Below are 16,093 nucleotides of genomic sequence, written 5' to 3' on the forward strand. Positions count from 1 at the left end.
CTGACAATCAGGAAGCCGGCATGTTATAACCTTTCAGAAACGATTATTCCAGGTGCCAGGAATTTAAATTACGATGAAAAGTTAAGGAAGCTTAGATTGTTTCCTTTGCAAAACAGAAAACTGCAGCTTGATCGAATTGAACTTTCTAAGATTCTGAAGGAAAGTGCTGAATCAAATTGTTCAAATCCCAGGAGAAACCTGTGAGGAAGACAGGAGTAAAGGTTAAAGTCAGGGAGAACTTTATCACCCAAAGGGTGAGAGAATTGTGGAGTCAGGAACCGAAGAATGTTCCTGGTATGAACAGAATCAATGGGTTCAGGAGATAATCAGATAAGAAAAGGGATCGAGGGATCTGGTGAGCAGGTGGGCAGCAGGCTTGTTCGGTCTGATAACCTTTTCCTGATCGAAATGTCCATCATATGTTCTTCCTCCCAGAATAGCATCTTATGGATGGACTTCCTCTGTGGGTCAGCTGTCAGCTGTTTGTTTATTGCCTGTTTGAACAAAATTAAAAATAAAGCAGTAATCTAAAGTAATCCAGTGTAAAATGTGACAATAAAAGACAATTTCAGATATTGTCCGAGTTTATCCCGGGCGCATCCGAGTCACAGGGCTTGAATTTCCAAGCCCCGAGGAGACGGGTTTGGAGGCAGGAGTGGTGGGAAAATTGCAGAATCGGGGGGCAGGAACCCATCCCGCCCCCCAACCCGCCTCCGTGCCAATGTCCCAGGAGGCGGGTATCCGACCTGTGCTGGGAGCCGCCTCCCCGAGGCGGGAAGGGGATTAGTGCCAATTAAATGCCTGTTAACAGGTAGTTAACAGGCACTTTTTTGCCTAATCCCTATTTTTAGCCCTGAAGTGTGGGCTTCCCGATGGTTCCGAACCACGCCAAGTTAGCGAGGCGGACCGTGGGTCTGAAGGGGTTGGAGGGGCCAAGATGTCCGTTGTGCAGGTGAATAATGGGTGCATGTGTGCAGAGGTAAGTGTGTGAGGTGAGTGTAAAGTGTTTTAATAAGTTTTACTTACCTTTACTTTCTCCTGCAGGCTTCCTTCCTTCAGTTCTTGGGAGTCCCTCAGCTCACCGGCACAGAAAGCAGAATGGCCGTTGAACTGTCAAAAGCTGCAGCCTCTGCTTTCTGGTCTGGAGAGATCGCTAACTGAGTCTGAGTAGAAGGACTCAAGTTAGAAGACAGATTGTCAGTGTTTGACAGCTTCACAGAGCCGTCAAACGCTGATTTTTCATCTGTCAAAAGCTCTTGACAGATGAAATGTCAATCACTGACGTCACCAGTAACCAGGTGTCCCTTTGGCCTGCTGAACCCGCTGGGCGGGCTTAACAAGGTCAATCAAGGGAAAATAGCGTGGGTTGGCCACATGTCGATGGAGGCGGGACTACAACCCAAAAAGTGGGAGTCCCGCCTCCAAAAGCTGCCCATTGACAAAATCCAGCCCAATGCGTCTGGTAAGGGAATAACAACAGAAAACGCTGGAAAAACTCAGCAGGCCAGGCAACATCCATGGAGAGAGAAACAGGGTCAACGTTTCAGGTCGAAGACCCTTCGTCAGGACTGAGAGAAAAAAGGCAGGAAATGAAACAGATTAAGAAGCAAGTTTGGGGGCTGGGAAATGGGGGAGGGGATGAAAGAACAAAAGGGAAGGTCTGGGAGGGGGGAGGAGACATTCCGAGATATTCAAGGACAATAGGACAAGTAAAGAGACAAAGGATGGCTCGAGATGAAGTGTGAAATGCGCTGGCAGAGTGAGAGACAGCTGCCGTGTGGGAGAGAGAGAGGAAAAGGCACAAACCAAAGGTGTGGATAAAAAATATATAAAAATATGATAGAGGCCGAGGTTATGATCTGAAATTGTTGAACTCGATATTGAGCCCAGAAGGCTGTAAAGTGCCTAATCGGAAGATGAGTCTGGTAAGGTCTCAGGGTTGAGTGAATCATAGAATCATGGACATTTACAGCACAGAAGGAGGCCATTCGACCCATTGAAAAAGAGCTATCCAGCCTAAGCCCACTTTCCAGCTCTTGGTCCATAGCCCTGCACTTCAAGTGCATATCCAAGTACTTCTTAAATGTGATGAGGGTTTCAGCCTCCCACCACCCTCTGGGTGAAAAAAGTTCTCCTCACCTCCCCTCTAATCCTTCTACCAGTTACATTAAATCTATGCCCCTGGTTATTGACCTGTCTTCTAGGGGAAATCGGTCCTTCCTGTCCACTCTATCTCGGCCCCTCGTAATTTTATGCACCTCAATCAAGTCTCCCCTCAGCCTCCTCCGCTGCAAAGAAAACAATCCCAGCCCATCCAATCTTTCCTGTATGCCTTCTTATCCACCTTTTCTGCCTGTCCTGCTACCTCCAGGGACCTGTGGACATGCACTCCAAGGTCTCTCTGTTCCTCTACACTTCTCCGTATTCTACCATTTATTGTGTATTTCCTTACCTTGTTAGCCCTTCCCAAATGCATTACCTCACACTACTCTAGATTGAATTCCATTAGCTACTTGTCTGCCCACTTGACCAGTCCATTGATATCTTACTACAATCTACAGCTTTCTTCCTCACTATCAACCACACGGCCAATTTTTGTATCATCTGCAAACTTCTTAATCATGCCCCCTACATTGAAGTCTAAATCATTGATTTGTACCACAAAAAGCTTAGTAAAATTGGCCTTTCCCCAATTGAGAACTTTTACTCCTGGTCTATCTTTGTCCTTTTCCATAACTACGCTAAATCTAACTGAATTATGATCACGACCATCAAAATGCTCTCCCACTGATACCCCTTCCACCTGCCCAGATTCATTCCCTAAAACTAAGGCTAGAACCGCCCTCTCTCTTGTTTAGCTTGCTATGTACTGGCTAAAAATGTTCTCCTGAATGCATTTTAAGAATCCTGCGCCCTCTATACCTTTTACACAGTTAATGTTAGGGTAGTTGAAATCCCCTACTATTGCTGCCCTATTTTGCCCTTCTCAGAATATTGGCTCACTATCTCCCTCTGACTGTTCAGAGGTCTACAGTCCACTCCCAGCAGTGTAACTGCCCCATTTTTGACCTTCAGTTCAACCCATATGGCCTCATTCGATGATCCTTCTGACATATCATCCCTCCTCACAGCTGTAATTGTTTCTTTAAACAATATTGGGACCCTCCCTCCTTTTTTATCTCTCTCTATCTCGTCTGAAAACCCTGTAACCAGGAATGTTGAGCTGCCATTCCTGCCCTTCTTTCAGCCGTGTTTCAGTAATAGAGTCTGTGTTGACTCCAACAGTGGCAGTTGGGGACCCGCAGGCTGAACAGGGATAACAATGACTGGTCATCATTCCCACTCCCGATCACTGTCCCGGGACTGCTGCTGGAGCTGTTTCACTCCTGAATGGACTGGCTCTAATTTTAAGGATCTGCCGCCTTGTTCTTGATTCACCCACCAGAGGAAATAGTTTCTCTCAATCTACCCTCTCAAATCCCTTTATCATTTTAAACACCTCGATTAGATCACCCGTCGACCTCCTAAACTGAAGGCAATAAACCCAACGTATGCAACCCGTCCTCATAGTTTAACCCTGTCAGTCTCTGTATCATTCTGATGGCACTTCAGGTAGAAATTAATCAGCGGTAGACGTATTTATCTCTGAAATAATAGTGACAAGTAATTAATAGTTATATGAATGTAAGTGGCCTGCGAGTACGTAGCTTTCCCTTGATTATTATGGACTATTTTCCCAGAATTGATATGACATAGTTCTTGTTGGAAAAATTGGAGCCAATAATTTGCTTAACCCTTGAAACCAGTGGAAATTGTTGAATTAGAAAATAAATTGCACTGGATACTTTTAATCTGGTTACAATACTCGGTGTCAACAAATGAGAGGATTTGTGTGTGTGCGGGTGTTAATGATTTAGTAAAAGCTGTTCATTACCACACAATATTCAATCCATCACCGTACTGGGCTGCTGATGGCTCGATACCACACTGGACTCATTGCTCTCAGTCTAGTCCATGCAATGTTGCTGCTGTGGATCCATTTTAGGGGAAGGTTTTCCTACAATTTCACCATTTGTACAAAAAGTGACAGAAATCACAAGCTTTGACTCCACCCTTGTCAAGTGTTAAGGAAACATACCTTTAAGATCACTGTATATGGACTGATCCGGTCGCTGTAATGCCTAACAGAGAACAGAGCAATGATAGAATTAGCAATCTAGTAACACGCGCCCAATGAAGGGTTATTTGGAAAGTATTAATGTTCTAAAATTGGAGTTTCTTACCATGTACGTGGCATTTGAATCTGCCAGACGATCTCCTGAGTTCTACAACAAAATACAAACGATAGTTACATTGTCCAATATATTGCTGATGCTGGGTTAAGAATTCTCTGGGACGATTGACTCCACGTTAATTGTTACTTCAGTATTCTACACATTTTGCTTAAATCCATAACCAAAAAAAGTCAAATCAAGTCAGTCTTGTAGAGTGCGTGTAGAGAAGCTCTAAGTAAAGGATATCCCCAACTTGATAAAAATGCAGCATAGCCACTGAGAACATGGCAAAAAGAAACAGGCTGTTGAAAAAAAAGAGAGTTCTGGGGCCTGCATATAAACAGTGACAGAGGGGGCAAAGCACAGTGTGAGAGCAGATTGCCTTTCCCAGTCTTTGAGCTTCACAGCTCAGGCCACAATAGGACAAGTGGAGAAAGAGATTGGAAATGTGTCAGAGCAGTGGATGTGAAAGATTGGACCAGAAAACTTGGCAAATCACTTCATTATTCGGGTGAACAAACACTCAATATTTCCGATACAGTGCAAGATATGGGGTCAGGGAGGGCGTTGATAACGAGTGTAACCGGCCTAAAAGAAACCTCAATGTTTATTTCTCCAAAGACCAAAAAGTCTTGAGTTTTAATTGATAAAGTGAGGCCTGCATTGCAACAAACTGGGAGCAGCATGAACGAGCCCCGAGCAATGCCATGTCACGTAGGAGTCAATAATGTGGTCTGGGAGGTGGGGAGTGGATAGCAGTGGAGGGAGGTGGAGATTGGATGGTAGTGGAGGGAGGTGGGGAGTGGATGGTAGTGGAGGGAGGTGGGGAGTGGATGGTAGTGGAGGGAGGTGGGGAGTGGATGGTAGTGGAGGGAGGTGGGGAGTGGATGGTAGTGGGAAGGACAGTAGCCGGAAGGGATGGTGGTGGGGGAAGGACAGTAGCAGGAATGGATGGCGGTGGGGGAAGGATGACCGAATGCATGGCAGTGAAGCAGGAGTGAGTGCCTGGCACTGAAAGATGGGATGGAGTGTATGGCTGTGGGAGGGGGAACACAGAGAAGATTGAAGGGAATTCCAAAGAGTCGGGCCCATGAGGCAGAAAGATTTATTACCAATAGTGGGGCAATGGGAAGGAGGTGCACCACAGACCAGAGCCAGGAGAATGTAGTGATGAGGTGGAGGATTGTAGAGTTAGGGTTCGGCAATGGGAATTCAGCAGATTTGCTGATCAAAGGTATGACAAACTACTGCCCACTAAGCTATCACTCATTCAAACTTGGGAGTCTATGCCACACATCTCATCATCTGCCAGTGTGTGATAAGCGTCTCAGAGTCCAGGAACAGATGCATCAAAGCACATCTGTATAGAGCAAGGACATTCATCTTAACTGCCAATATTCAGATGGTCTACAGTGCCACGAGGGGAAATAAGTGCAGAAATAACTGGACAAAGTGGTGTAGAAAGAAGACACAAACACACCATCAGATGTGTCCCATCACACAGATCCTTCTCATTACAGAAAGCAACATCCTCAAAACCCAACTGTGTAAGAATTCGCAATAATTTACAGTTCCGAAGATCAATTTTTTTTGATTAAAGAATCCCTGGGCGTTGTGCTTTTAAATTTCCAGGGATAAAAATGGCTGTCACCACATGGCCGAAGACAAAGGACAATGCTTTGTTTACAAAGCAACTGAATGCTATTAGCATTTGTTTGTATATCGAGTGGATACATCTAAACTGCAGAAGAGACTTTTGTATCTTGAATGGGATCCGTTTAAGAATTGAATGGGTCTAAATCACTTAGCATTCTGGACAATAGAGCAGTTGTATTTCCCTTTTGTTTCAGCCCAGGGAGCTCCGGAAGACACATTAACCCAATCTAACCACTTTGAGTTAGCCAATCACAGCTTTCTCTTGTGTATTGGACCCTTTGGGTGGGGAATTTTGCACACAGCCCTTGCAAGGCAGAACGGCAGGGGCCTCACCAGGTATAAAGATAGCTGCTGAGAAGCTATCACTCTCTTTTTACTTCGCTGGACCACAGGTGAGCAGAGTGTTCTGACTCCTCAACAAGGCAACCGAGCAGGAGTTTGGGGCGGTGATTTAAGGGAATTGCTAAGATTGTTTAAATAACATTGTAGCCATTGTATCCCTCGTTTTCACCGTCTGCAACCCCCTGTTATATAGTTTTACTGTAATTACTGTGTTCGTGTGGTATAGTTTATTCTTTTGATTGTAGTTTATTTAGGTAATAAAACTTGATTTTTCTCTCATCCAAACCACTTGTTCCGTTTTAATATCATTAATTATAAGTTCCTCCACTCAGAACTGAAGGAGGGGTAGCGATTCGGAACCGCTGTTTGTAAATTGGTTTAGAGTGCAGCAGCAAAAGGCTGTTGACCAGGTGAATTACCGTAAACCAGGTAAAAGGTTGGAATTGGTCTGAGTGCAGGCAAAGGCTGCAAGACCAGGAAAATTACTTTAAACCAGTTTAAAGAAGCCCCAAACCCTTACAATGGCGAGCCAGCCAGGAGTGGAGGCAGTTTTTGATTTAATAAGTCGTCTGGATCTGGAGAAAGCATCAGCTGTAGTTTCTCTCGTTTTCAGTATGTGGGTAGCCCTGCGAATTTTAGTGGCTTGTGTGGGGGGAGGAGCCATTCATGAACAGAGTAAGCTGCTTAAGCAGGGGAACAGGGAAGGAGAGTTCTGGGACCCCTGTAGAGCAGGTCCAGTAGCAGAAATCCGGGACAAGGGAGGCACACAGGGAATAGTTTTGGCCCAGACCAAAGGCAGGTCGAAGTCCAAAATTCCCCATTTAAAGCCACCCAGGTAAGAAAACATGAGTTTGCCCAACAGTCAAGTTCAAGTTCACAGGCTGTGAAAATAGGCACTGTGGCTTGTTCTGAGGGAAAAGTTGACCACCCCACAAATTGGGACACTTCCCTACCCCAGTGGGACCCTAGTTATGCCAAAAGTTCGAATTTGGAAAAGTTAGGTGGCTCAGGAACAGCAGCCTGGGATCAGAAATCTGCAGGCTGCTGCCACTCCATTCACTGAAACGGCCCGCGCATGCGCAGGCGCTGGTCTGGAGACAGGAATCCCCCAGTCTTCCGAACAGCAGATTCACGCAGGCACTGTGGCCTGTTTAAAGGGACCAGCTTCCCAGCCCACTTCTAGAGTGGTCCCCCCAATGATGTGGGACCCTGGGGGGGGGCAGGGATAGCAATCCCTCTTGCAGGAGACATAGGGAGGGAGCTGACACCAGGTTTTAAACATGGGGAGGAAAATTTCCAGCCACCAGCAGCGGGTGGTGAGAGTATACCTGCCCCCAGCACAGGAGTGGGCAGGGAAGAGCAGACAAACCCAGAGAGAGATTTGCACCGGCAGGCTGCCAGGTACATTATACAGTGCGGGCTATTTGGACATGGGGGAGAAGGTTCCCAGCCAGCTGGGGCTGTGACCCAAGCTCAGGGTCCACCAGCCAAAGTTTCCCCCATAGAGACACCCCTCAGAAGGTCTCAGCAGGTGCCCCAGCCTAAGAAAGCATGGTCACCCACTTTACAGTGGAGTAGGGCGGTCTCCCGAGCCAGGGAGAAGCCAGAGAACAGAAGCCCCCACTCAACAGCCATAAGCTGCGAGGGACCAGAGACAGGAGGCAGTCCAGCTTCGCTGCAGCCAGCAGCAATCTGCGACAGTGCCAGAGATTAGTCTGGCCGTCCGGAGACGGGCGGCATCTGTATTATAGCTTTGGTGTTAATATAGCGTGCTTTTAAGGTGTATTTTAAGTTTTGTTGATTTAACTGGTAGTTTTAAGAGTTTAAGTTTACATGTGTGCCAAATGTTTGTATTTTTGGTCTGAGGTCGAGGGACCCGACCATGTCTCCATCTAAGGCAGCAGGTCAGTGAGACCTGGCTGCATGTCCCTTTTAAGTTTTTGCAGGAGATTGGAAAATGAAGCAGCCATGTTTGCCCAGCCCGAGCTGGGCATCGAATGAAGATACGGATACGGAATGTTGGGGATCACCTCACCACTGGACGAATCCAGGAGATCCCGCAGCGATCTTCGGGAAAAACCGGACAGGATCCGGGGGAACTTGCCTACTCCTCCTACGGGGAGGAGATGGCTCCAGCTGGGTGGGGCACGGCCCCCAACCCAGCACTATCCTGACCGAAGTTCACGTGCGGGAGACCTCGCTGTTGAGGAGTCACGATGGGGAAGCGCGGGCGCCTTGTGATAGGGATGCGTTCCCCGGGGGTGGGTGGTGATGGCCCGGGAATGTTTGTATAGAGGAGGGGGAGACCCAAGAGTCGCGTGGGTGCGGTCGGGGGAGGGATGAACTCACCCGGGGGCCCACGGGCAAAGTGAGGGTAAGTGTGGCTGGGAAGGATGAGTGGGTGGCCGGATCAGTGTGGGGCCAGGGAGAGCCGCCACACAGGCACCCATCATTTTCTACAGCCAGTCGAGGGTTGACGGGAGGGGGAAAGACTGGGAGTCGAGATCCCATGTTCCCCGGTCTTGGTCTGTGCTAAGGCATATTTTAAACAGGAGGGGTACCCCGCCTCCACACAGGGACAAGGGAACGGCTCGGGGCTGGCGGAGCAGGCTGCTCTGTAAATCCATTCTGCCTGTTTTAAAGTTTAAGACAATCAACAGGGGGGTGGAAGGTACTTTTACTGCCCAAGTGGGAGGAGCAATACCCACTCGAATTTCGCGACCCATCATCGGCACATGATGATCGGGGTTCATTTAAGCATGTTGTTTAATGATTTTTTGTATTTTGTGTTGAAGCCCCAAGTTGAGCAGAGGCGTAGGATCCTCTCCGTGCTTGGGACCAGTTTGTGACAACTCCAAGTTGAGCAGAGGCGTAGGACCCTCTCCGTGCTTGGGATCATTTTGATTACATTGTGTAACTAAGATTGCAACATTTTGTAATAACTTATGATGTAAAAAAGTGATTGTAAATTTGATTTACACTGTATCATTTTACAAGCGTGTAGGGGTATGAGACCCCTTGTTGAAAACTGAAGTATCTGTAAGATGCCTACCGTACCATGGTTTTTTTTCTTGAATTTAAGGGGAATAGACGGGATGGGGATCAGTGGCAGATAGCTATTAGGTAAATACAGGGGATGGTTGTTTGTGAGGGGTCAGAAATTATTGCTCATTTCTTCAAGAGGATACTACAAGCAAGCTGGAAGTATCCAAGGGCGGACTGTAAGAATTCGCAATAATTTACAGTTCCGAAGATCAATTTTTTTTTGATTGAAGAATCCCTGGGCATTGTGCTTTTAAATTTCCAGGGATAAAAATGGCTGTCACCACATGGCCGAAGACAAAGGACAATGCTTTGTTTACAAAGCAATTGAATGCTATTAGCATTTGTTTGTATATCGAGTGGATACATCTAAACTGCAGAAGAAACTTTTGTATCTTGAATGGGATCCGTTTAACACTTGAATGGGTCTAAATCACTTAGCATTCTGGACAATAGAGCAGTTGTATTTCCCTTTTGTTTCAGCCCAGGGAGCTCCGGAAGACACATTAACCCAGTCTAACCACTTTGAGTTAGCCAATCACAGCTTTCTCTTGTGTATTGGACCCTTTGGGCGGGGAATTTTGCACACAGCCCTTGCAAGGCAGGACGGCAGGGGCCTCACCAGGTATAAAGATAGCTGCTGAGAAGCTATCTCTCTCTCTTTACTTCGCTGGACCACAGGTGAGCAGGGTGTTCTGAGTCCTCAACAAGGCAACCTAGCAGGAGTTTGGGGTGGTGATTTGAGGGTAATTGCTAAGATTGTTTAAATAACATTGTAGCCATTGTATCCCTCGTTTTTGCCGTCTGCAACCCCGTTTTATAGTTTTACTGTAATTACTGTGTTCGTGTGGTACAGTTTATTCTTTTGATTGTAGTTTATTTAGGTAATAAAACTTGATTTTTCTCTCATCCAAACTACTTGTTCCATTTTAATATCATTAATTATAAGTTCCTCCACTCAGAACTGAAGGAGGGGTAGTGATTCGAAACCACTGTTTGTAAATTGGTTTAGAGTGCTGCAGCAAAAGGCTGTTGACCAGGTGAATTACTATAAACCAGGTAAAAGGTTGGAATTGGTCAGAGCTCAGAGGCAAAGGCTGCTGACCAGGTAATTGCCATAAATCAGTTAAAAGAAGCCCGAACCCTTACAACTGAACTCACCTGGGTGTCTCCTGCAGAAAAAACATTTTCATAATCAGCAGTTGCGTTCTGATCATCAGCTGTTCCCGATGGTGCTGGGAAATAAATGATAAAATCTCACCAACATTAACTGCAATGATATTAATCATACTTTGCTGCTGACAATAACATTTTATATATTATCAAAACAGGTTCTTTAACGATTGGTTCAGGCCTTTTATTTTTTATTAACTATACACAGCTTTCAAGTCAAACTGAATTATTTCGTCACATACGGGATTGTTTTTTTCCACAAAGTGTGTATCTGATGAGTAAAATGGCTCCAGTAACAACAATGACTCCCAGCACAGCACCCAGAATGATCCAGACAAGGGTCGTCCTCACGACTGGATGCACTTGACTTTCAGAAACTGTGAAAGGAAATGACATGTTTAAGGCAGAAGACCAGGGAAAGACATCAGATTCTCTTCAGACAGTGAAGTGTGAAATGGTACCAATGGGAAAATCAAATCAGGGTGGAATTCAGATTGAGCAGGGCACCCAACATGATGGAAACTTGGAGGGATAATGTTAGTTTAAACATGGAGCAGTTAGATTTATCTATAATGTGGCTGTCAGTCTGTCCTAGCATCACTCACTGACTACTTGCTATGGATTACATAGGATATACGGCACAGAAACAGGCCATTCTGCCCAACCAGTTCATGACAGCGTTTATGCTCCACTCAAGCCTCCTCCTGGCTTTCCCCATCTAAATCTATCAGCATAATCCTCTATTCCCTTCTCCCTCATATGCATGTCTAGACTCCCCTTAAATGTATATAAGAATATAAGAATGTAAGAAATATGAGCAGGAGTAGGCCATACTCTTATTTAAAAAGGGCAGTAGACAGAAGGCTGGAAACTATAGACCGGTTAGCCTAACATCTGTGGTAGGTAAAATTTTGGAGTCCATTATTAAGGAGACAGTAACAGGACATTTGGATAATCATAATTTAATAAGACAAAGTCAGCATGGTTTTATGAAGGGGAAGTCATGTTTGACAAATTTGCTGGAGTTCTTTGAGGAAGTAACATATAGGGTGGATAAAGGTGAACCAGTGGACGTAGTGTATTTAGACTTCCAAAAGGCATTTGACAAGGTGCCACACAAAAGATTATTGCTTAAGATAAAAAATCACGGGATTGGGGGTAATATTCTGGCATGGATAGAGGATTGGCTATCTAACAGAAGGCAGAGAGTTGGGATAAATGGTTCATATTCAGACTGGCAATCAGTAACCAGTGGTGTTCCGCAGGGGTCAGTGCTGGGTCCCCAACTCTTTACAATCTATATTAACGATTTGGAGGAGGGGACCGAGTGTAACACGTCAAAGTTTGCAGATGATACTAAGATGGGAGGGAAAGTAGTGAGTGAGGAGGACATAACAAACCTGCAAGGGGACATAGACAGGCTAAGTAAGTGGGCAGAGATTTGGCAGATGGAATACAATACTGGAAAGCGTGAGGTTATGCACTTTGGCAGGAAAAATCGTAGAGCAAGTTATTATCTTAATGGCAAGAAACTTGAAAGTACTGAAGTACAAAGGGATCTGGGGGTCCTGGTGCACGAAACTCAAAAGGTTAGTATGCAGGTGCAGCAAGTGATTAAGAAGGCCAATGGAATGTTGGCTTTCATTGCTAGGGGGATAGAATATAAAAATAGGGAGGTATTGCTTCAGTTGTACAAGGTATTGGTGAGACCGCACCTGGAATACTGCATACAGTTTTGGTGTCCATACTTAAGAAAGGACATACTTGCTCTCGAGTCAGTACAAAGAAGGTTCACTCGATTAATCCCGGGGATGAGGGGATGGACATATGAGGAGAGGTTGAGTAGATTGGGACTCTACTCATTGGAGTTCAGAAGAATGAGAGGCGATCTTATTGAAACATATAAGATTATGAAGGGGTTGGATCGGGTGGATGCAGGGAGGATGTTCCAGATGATGGGTGAAACTAGAACTAGGGGGCATAGTCTTAGAATAAGGGGCTGCTATTTCAAAACTGAGATGAGGAGGAACTACTTCACTCAGAGGGTGGTAGGTCCATGGAATATGCTGCCCCAAAAAGCTGTCGAAGCTACATCATTACATAAATTTAAAACAGAAATAGACAGTTTCCTAGTAGAAAAGGGAATTAAGGGTTACGGGGAGCGGGCAGGAATTTGGACATGAATCTAGGTTCGGATAGGTCATGGCCCTGTGGGTAGCGGAGCGGGCCCAGGGGCCGTGTAGCCTGATCCTGCTCCTGTTTTCGTGTGTCTAATTCTGTTAGATTCAGGAGATAGTCCTGTCATAGTGGATTGGCGGTTAGGATCAGATCAGCCATGATCTTATTGAATGGCGGAGCAGGCTCGAGGGGCCAATTGGCCTACTCCTGCTCCTATTTCTTATGTTCTTATGTTCTTATACGGCCCCTCGAGCCTGCTCCGCCATTCAATATGATCATTGACCTCAACTCCACTTTCCCGCCCGATCTCCATATTCCTTGATTCCCCTCGAGTCCAAAAATCTATCTGTCTCAGCCTTGAATATACTCAAAGAGTCAGCATTCACAGCCCTCGGGGCAGAGAATTCCAAAGATTCACAAACCTCTGAGTGAAGAAATTCCTCCTCATCTCAGTCTTAAATGGCCGACCCCTTATCCTGAGACTGTGACCCCTAGTTCTAGACACTCCAGCCAGGGGAATCAACCTCTCAGCATCTGCCCTGTCAATCCCCCTCAGAATCTTGTATGTTTCAATGAGATCACCTCTCATTCTTCTAAACTCCAGAGAGTATCGGCCCAATCTACTCAATCTCTCATCATAGGACAGCCCTCTCATCCCAGGAATCAATCTAGCGAACCTCCGTTGCACCGCCTCCAAGGCAAGCATATCCTTCCTTAGATAAGGAGACCAAAACTGTGCACAGTACTCCAGGTGTGGTCTCACCAAGGCCCTGTACAATTGTAGCAAGACTTCCTGGCCTAGAAATTCAGTTGCGTTCGCCAGCCGTTAACGCCATAAGAGGGGTAGATTTCCAGCGCGAGGCACTTAGCGCCTGGGCGCAGGCCGGTCTGCGCCAACGCCCAACTTCAGTTGACATTTAGCGCCGGCGCAAAGTGTTTGCGCCCGCTCAGCTGCGCGCGCAGCTTATGACGTCATTTCGTCGTGCAACGCTGTTTGTGCGCCCCAAACCGGAAATTCAGTGGCGCCCGCCCAATGTGGGTGTGGCGCTGTTAAGAACTGTGAAGTGGAACGCAGCAGAGGCCCTGCGGGCCTCGGGGAGTGCTAATTAAAGGGCACTTACACTGAACTATAAAGGCCAGCCATTTTGCTGCAATGACTTTAGTGCTTTGGATTTCTGGACAGAGACCAAGGAACAGACCTTACTGATTTGGGACAACATAGGAGAGGTATTTTTGGCTTCTGGCCAGAGCTTGGAAATTTGACTCTTTGTGATTTCACTGTTTGCAAGTTTATTATGGGGGCTGCATGGGGTTCCAACCCTCAGTTCCAGCATTATGTGCGAAGGGCTCGCAGACGCTGTGTGAGAGGGGCAGCCATGCCTAGACGCAGAGGGGCCATCAGGCGTCGGCAACGTAGGCCTTACCCACTCAGGGAATACCGGCAGCAGGTGTCCTATCTCACCATGACTGCCGTGCATTGTGTTAAAAGGCCGCGCTTCAGAAGGGAGGTGGTTGCAGAGATCTGCCAGCTGCTTCACAGAGATCTGCGTCCACAGCTGATGTGCAGGACGTCTCTGTCGGTGGAAGTGAAGGTCACGGTGGCTCTGAACTTTTATGCAAGCGGCTCCTTCCAAGCCGCTGCTGGGGACATAGCGAACATCTCCCAGTTCGCCGTGCATCGCTGCATCCGGCAGGTCACCGATGCCCTTTTCGCAAGGAGACACCAATTCATCTCCTTCCCCATGACCCTAGAGAGGCAGGAGCAGCGTGCAGTCAGATTTGCCAGGATCGCCGACTTCCCCATGGTGCAGGGCACCATTGACTGCACGCATGTGGCTATGCGGGCACCTATCAACAATGCCGAGGATTACCGCAACCGGAAGGGCTACCATTCCCTCAATGTACAGCTGGTGTGTGACCACAGGCAGCGCATCCTAGCTGTCAATGCCCGCTTTCCAGGAAGCAGCCACGATGCATTTATCCTGCGCCAGACTACTGTGGCTGACATGTTCGAGGCACAGCCTCCACCAAGGGGATGGCTTATTGGGGACAAGGGCTACCCTTTGTGCACATGGCTCATGACCCCGCTCCGCGCGCCCAGGACCCCTGCGGAGGAGGCATACAACGAAAGCCATCAAGCCACAAGGAACATCATAGAGCAAACGATTGGCGTCCTGAAGCAACGGTTCCGCTGCCTGGATCGATCCGGCGGATCTCTACAGTATTCGCCGGATAGAGTCTCCCAGTTCGTCGTCGTTTGCTGCATGCTGCACAACCTGGCTATCCGCAGGACTCAGGCACTGCCACCTCACGCTGGGCCACCACCTCAGGAGGACGAGCAGGAGGACCATGAGGAGGAGGAGGAGTACCAGCCCAGAAGGGAGCCACAAGATCCAAGGGCCGTCCGCCGGCGGCTTATTGAATGACACTTCTAGGCCCCCTGTCAGGGAATGGCTTGTGGCAATGAACGCACCTGAATGCAGCCGCTCCGCAAGCCCTCAGCCGGTTAACGCAACAACCACTTGAAACATGACACCTGGACAAGCTGAATAAATAAAAAGCTTTATTCAACAAACTCAGGGCCCTTCCCACATGAAACAGAAAAACAGACAAGACCCCCAAAAAACAGTGAAAAACATATCTCACTCCCACAACCTGGGGAGGAATAACAAAACTTGTCAATCCAATTGGCCTTCATCTTCGGCCTTTCCAAAATAAGCCCCCCCGCTCCAGAACACAAACACCCCCATATAAAAAAAACAGTTGCCGACACCCTCTACTTGGTGTGCCGAGAGGGCGAGTCCTTGTGCAGGCTTCTCCGGCCCCTGCCCGACTTGTTGCTCCGCCTCAACCTGGGCCCTGTGGGTGTTGGAAGGCTGGGGAAAGGCTCCTGAGGGCCGCAATGTGTAACGGCAGATGCCCTTGGGGGTCGGCCTAGACGAGGTCCGGCCCTGGAGGGTCCGGCTGCTGACTGCTGCAGCTGTGGCTGGGCAGCATCAGTCTCTGCAGCAGCTCGTCGCACCTTGGCTGGGGGAGTGGCAGTGGCGGCTGCAGCAATGGGGGCAAGCTGGCTGATGCCAGGCGCTCGCTGGTCGCCAGAGACATTGGCACTCGGCCGGGCTGGCACTGCAGCAAGCGCAGCAATCTGGTGGAGGCCAGACCGCTGTGCTGCAGCAGGGCGGCGGGTGCCCTGTCGATGCTTCCGTGACACAGCGAGTGTGGCAGAAGTGAGTGCCCGAACTGCCCTGTTCTGTGCCCGCATCAGATCAGCCAGTGTCTGCACGGCACCACTCATGAACTCGCGACTCGCGTCCTGTGCTGCCGCGAGTTGGTCGACACCCCTGGCCTGTGCTGCCGCGAGTTGCTCGACACCCCTGGCCTGTGAGTCCCCGAAAGCGGCCACACTATGAGCCAGGGACTCAATGGCC

General features: G+C 47.8%; 1 protein-coding gene across 1 annotated transcript in view; it reads right to left on the bottom strand.

Moving 5' to 3' along the window:
• Positions 1 to 468: 468 nt before the first annotated feature.
• LOC147120780 (immunoglobulin superfamily member 3-like) overlaps positions 469 to 16,093 on the bottom strand; it is a 435,081-nt gene continuing 419,456 nt past the window's right edge. The window contains exons 7-11 of the mRNA XM_085978499.1: positions 10,730 to 10,864; positions 10,476 to 10,549; positions 4,284 to 4,325; positions 4,139 to 4,181; positions 469 to 494 (exon numbers count right to left, since the gene is read on the bottom strand). Coding sequence (XP_085834625.1) covers positions 469 to 494; positions 4,139 to 4,181; positions 4,284 to 4,325; positions 10,476 to 10,549; positions 10,730 to 10,864 — 320 coding nt within the window. The remainder of the gene's footprint in view (positions 495 to 4,138; positions 4,182 to 4,283; positions 4,326 to 10,475; positions 10,550 to 10,729; positions 10,865 to 16,093) is intronic.

Source organism: Somniosus microcephalus, chromosome 3 (genome assembly GCF_052327205.1).
Source record: "Somniosus microcephalus isolate GS21.2 chromosome 3, FLI_Smic_1.0, whole genome shotgun sequence".
In the NCBI taxonomy this organism is placed as follows: domain Eukaryota; kingdom Metazoa; phylum Chordata; class Chondrichthyes; order Squaliformes; family Somniosidae; genus Somniosus; species Somniosus microcephalus.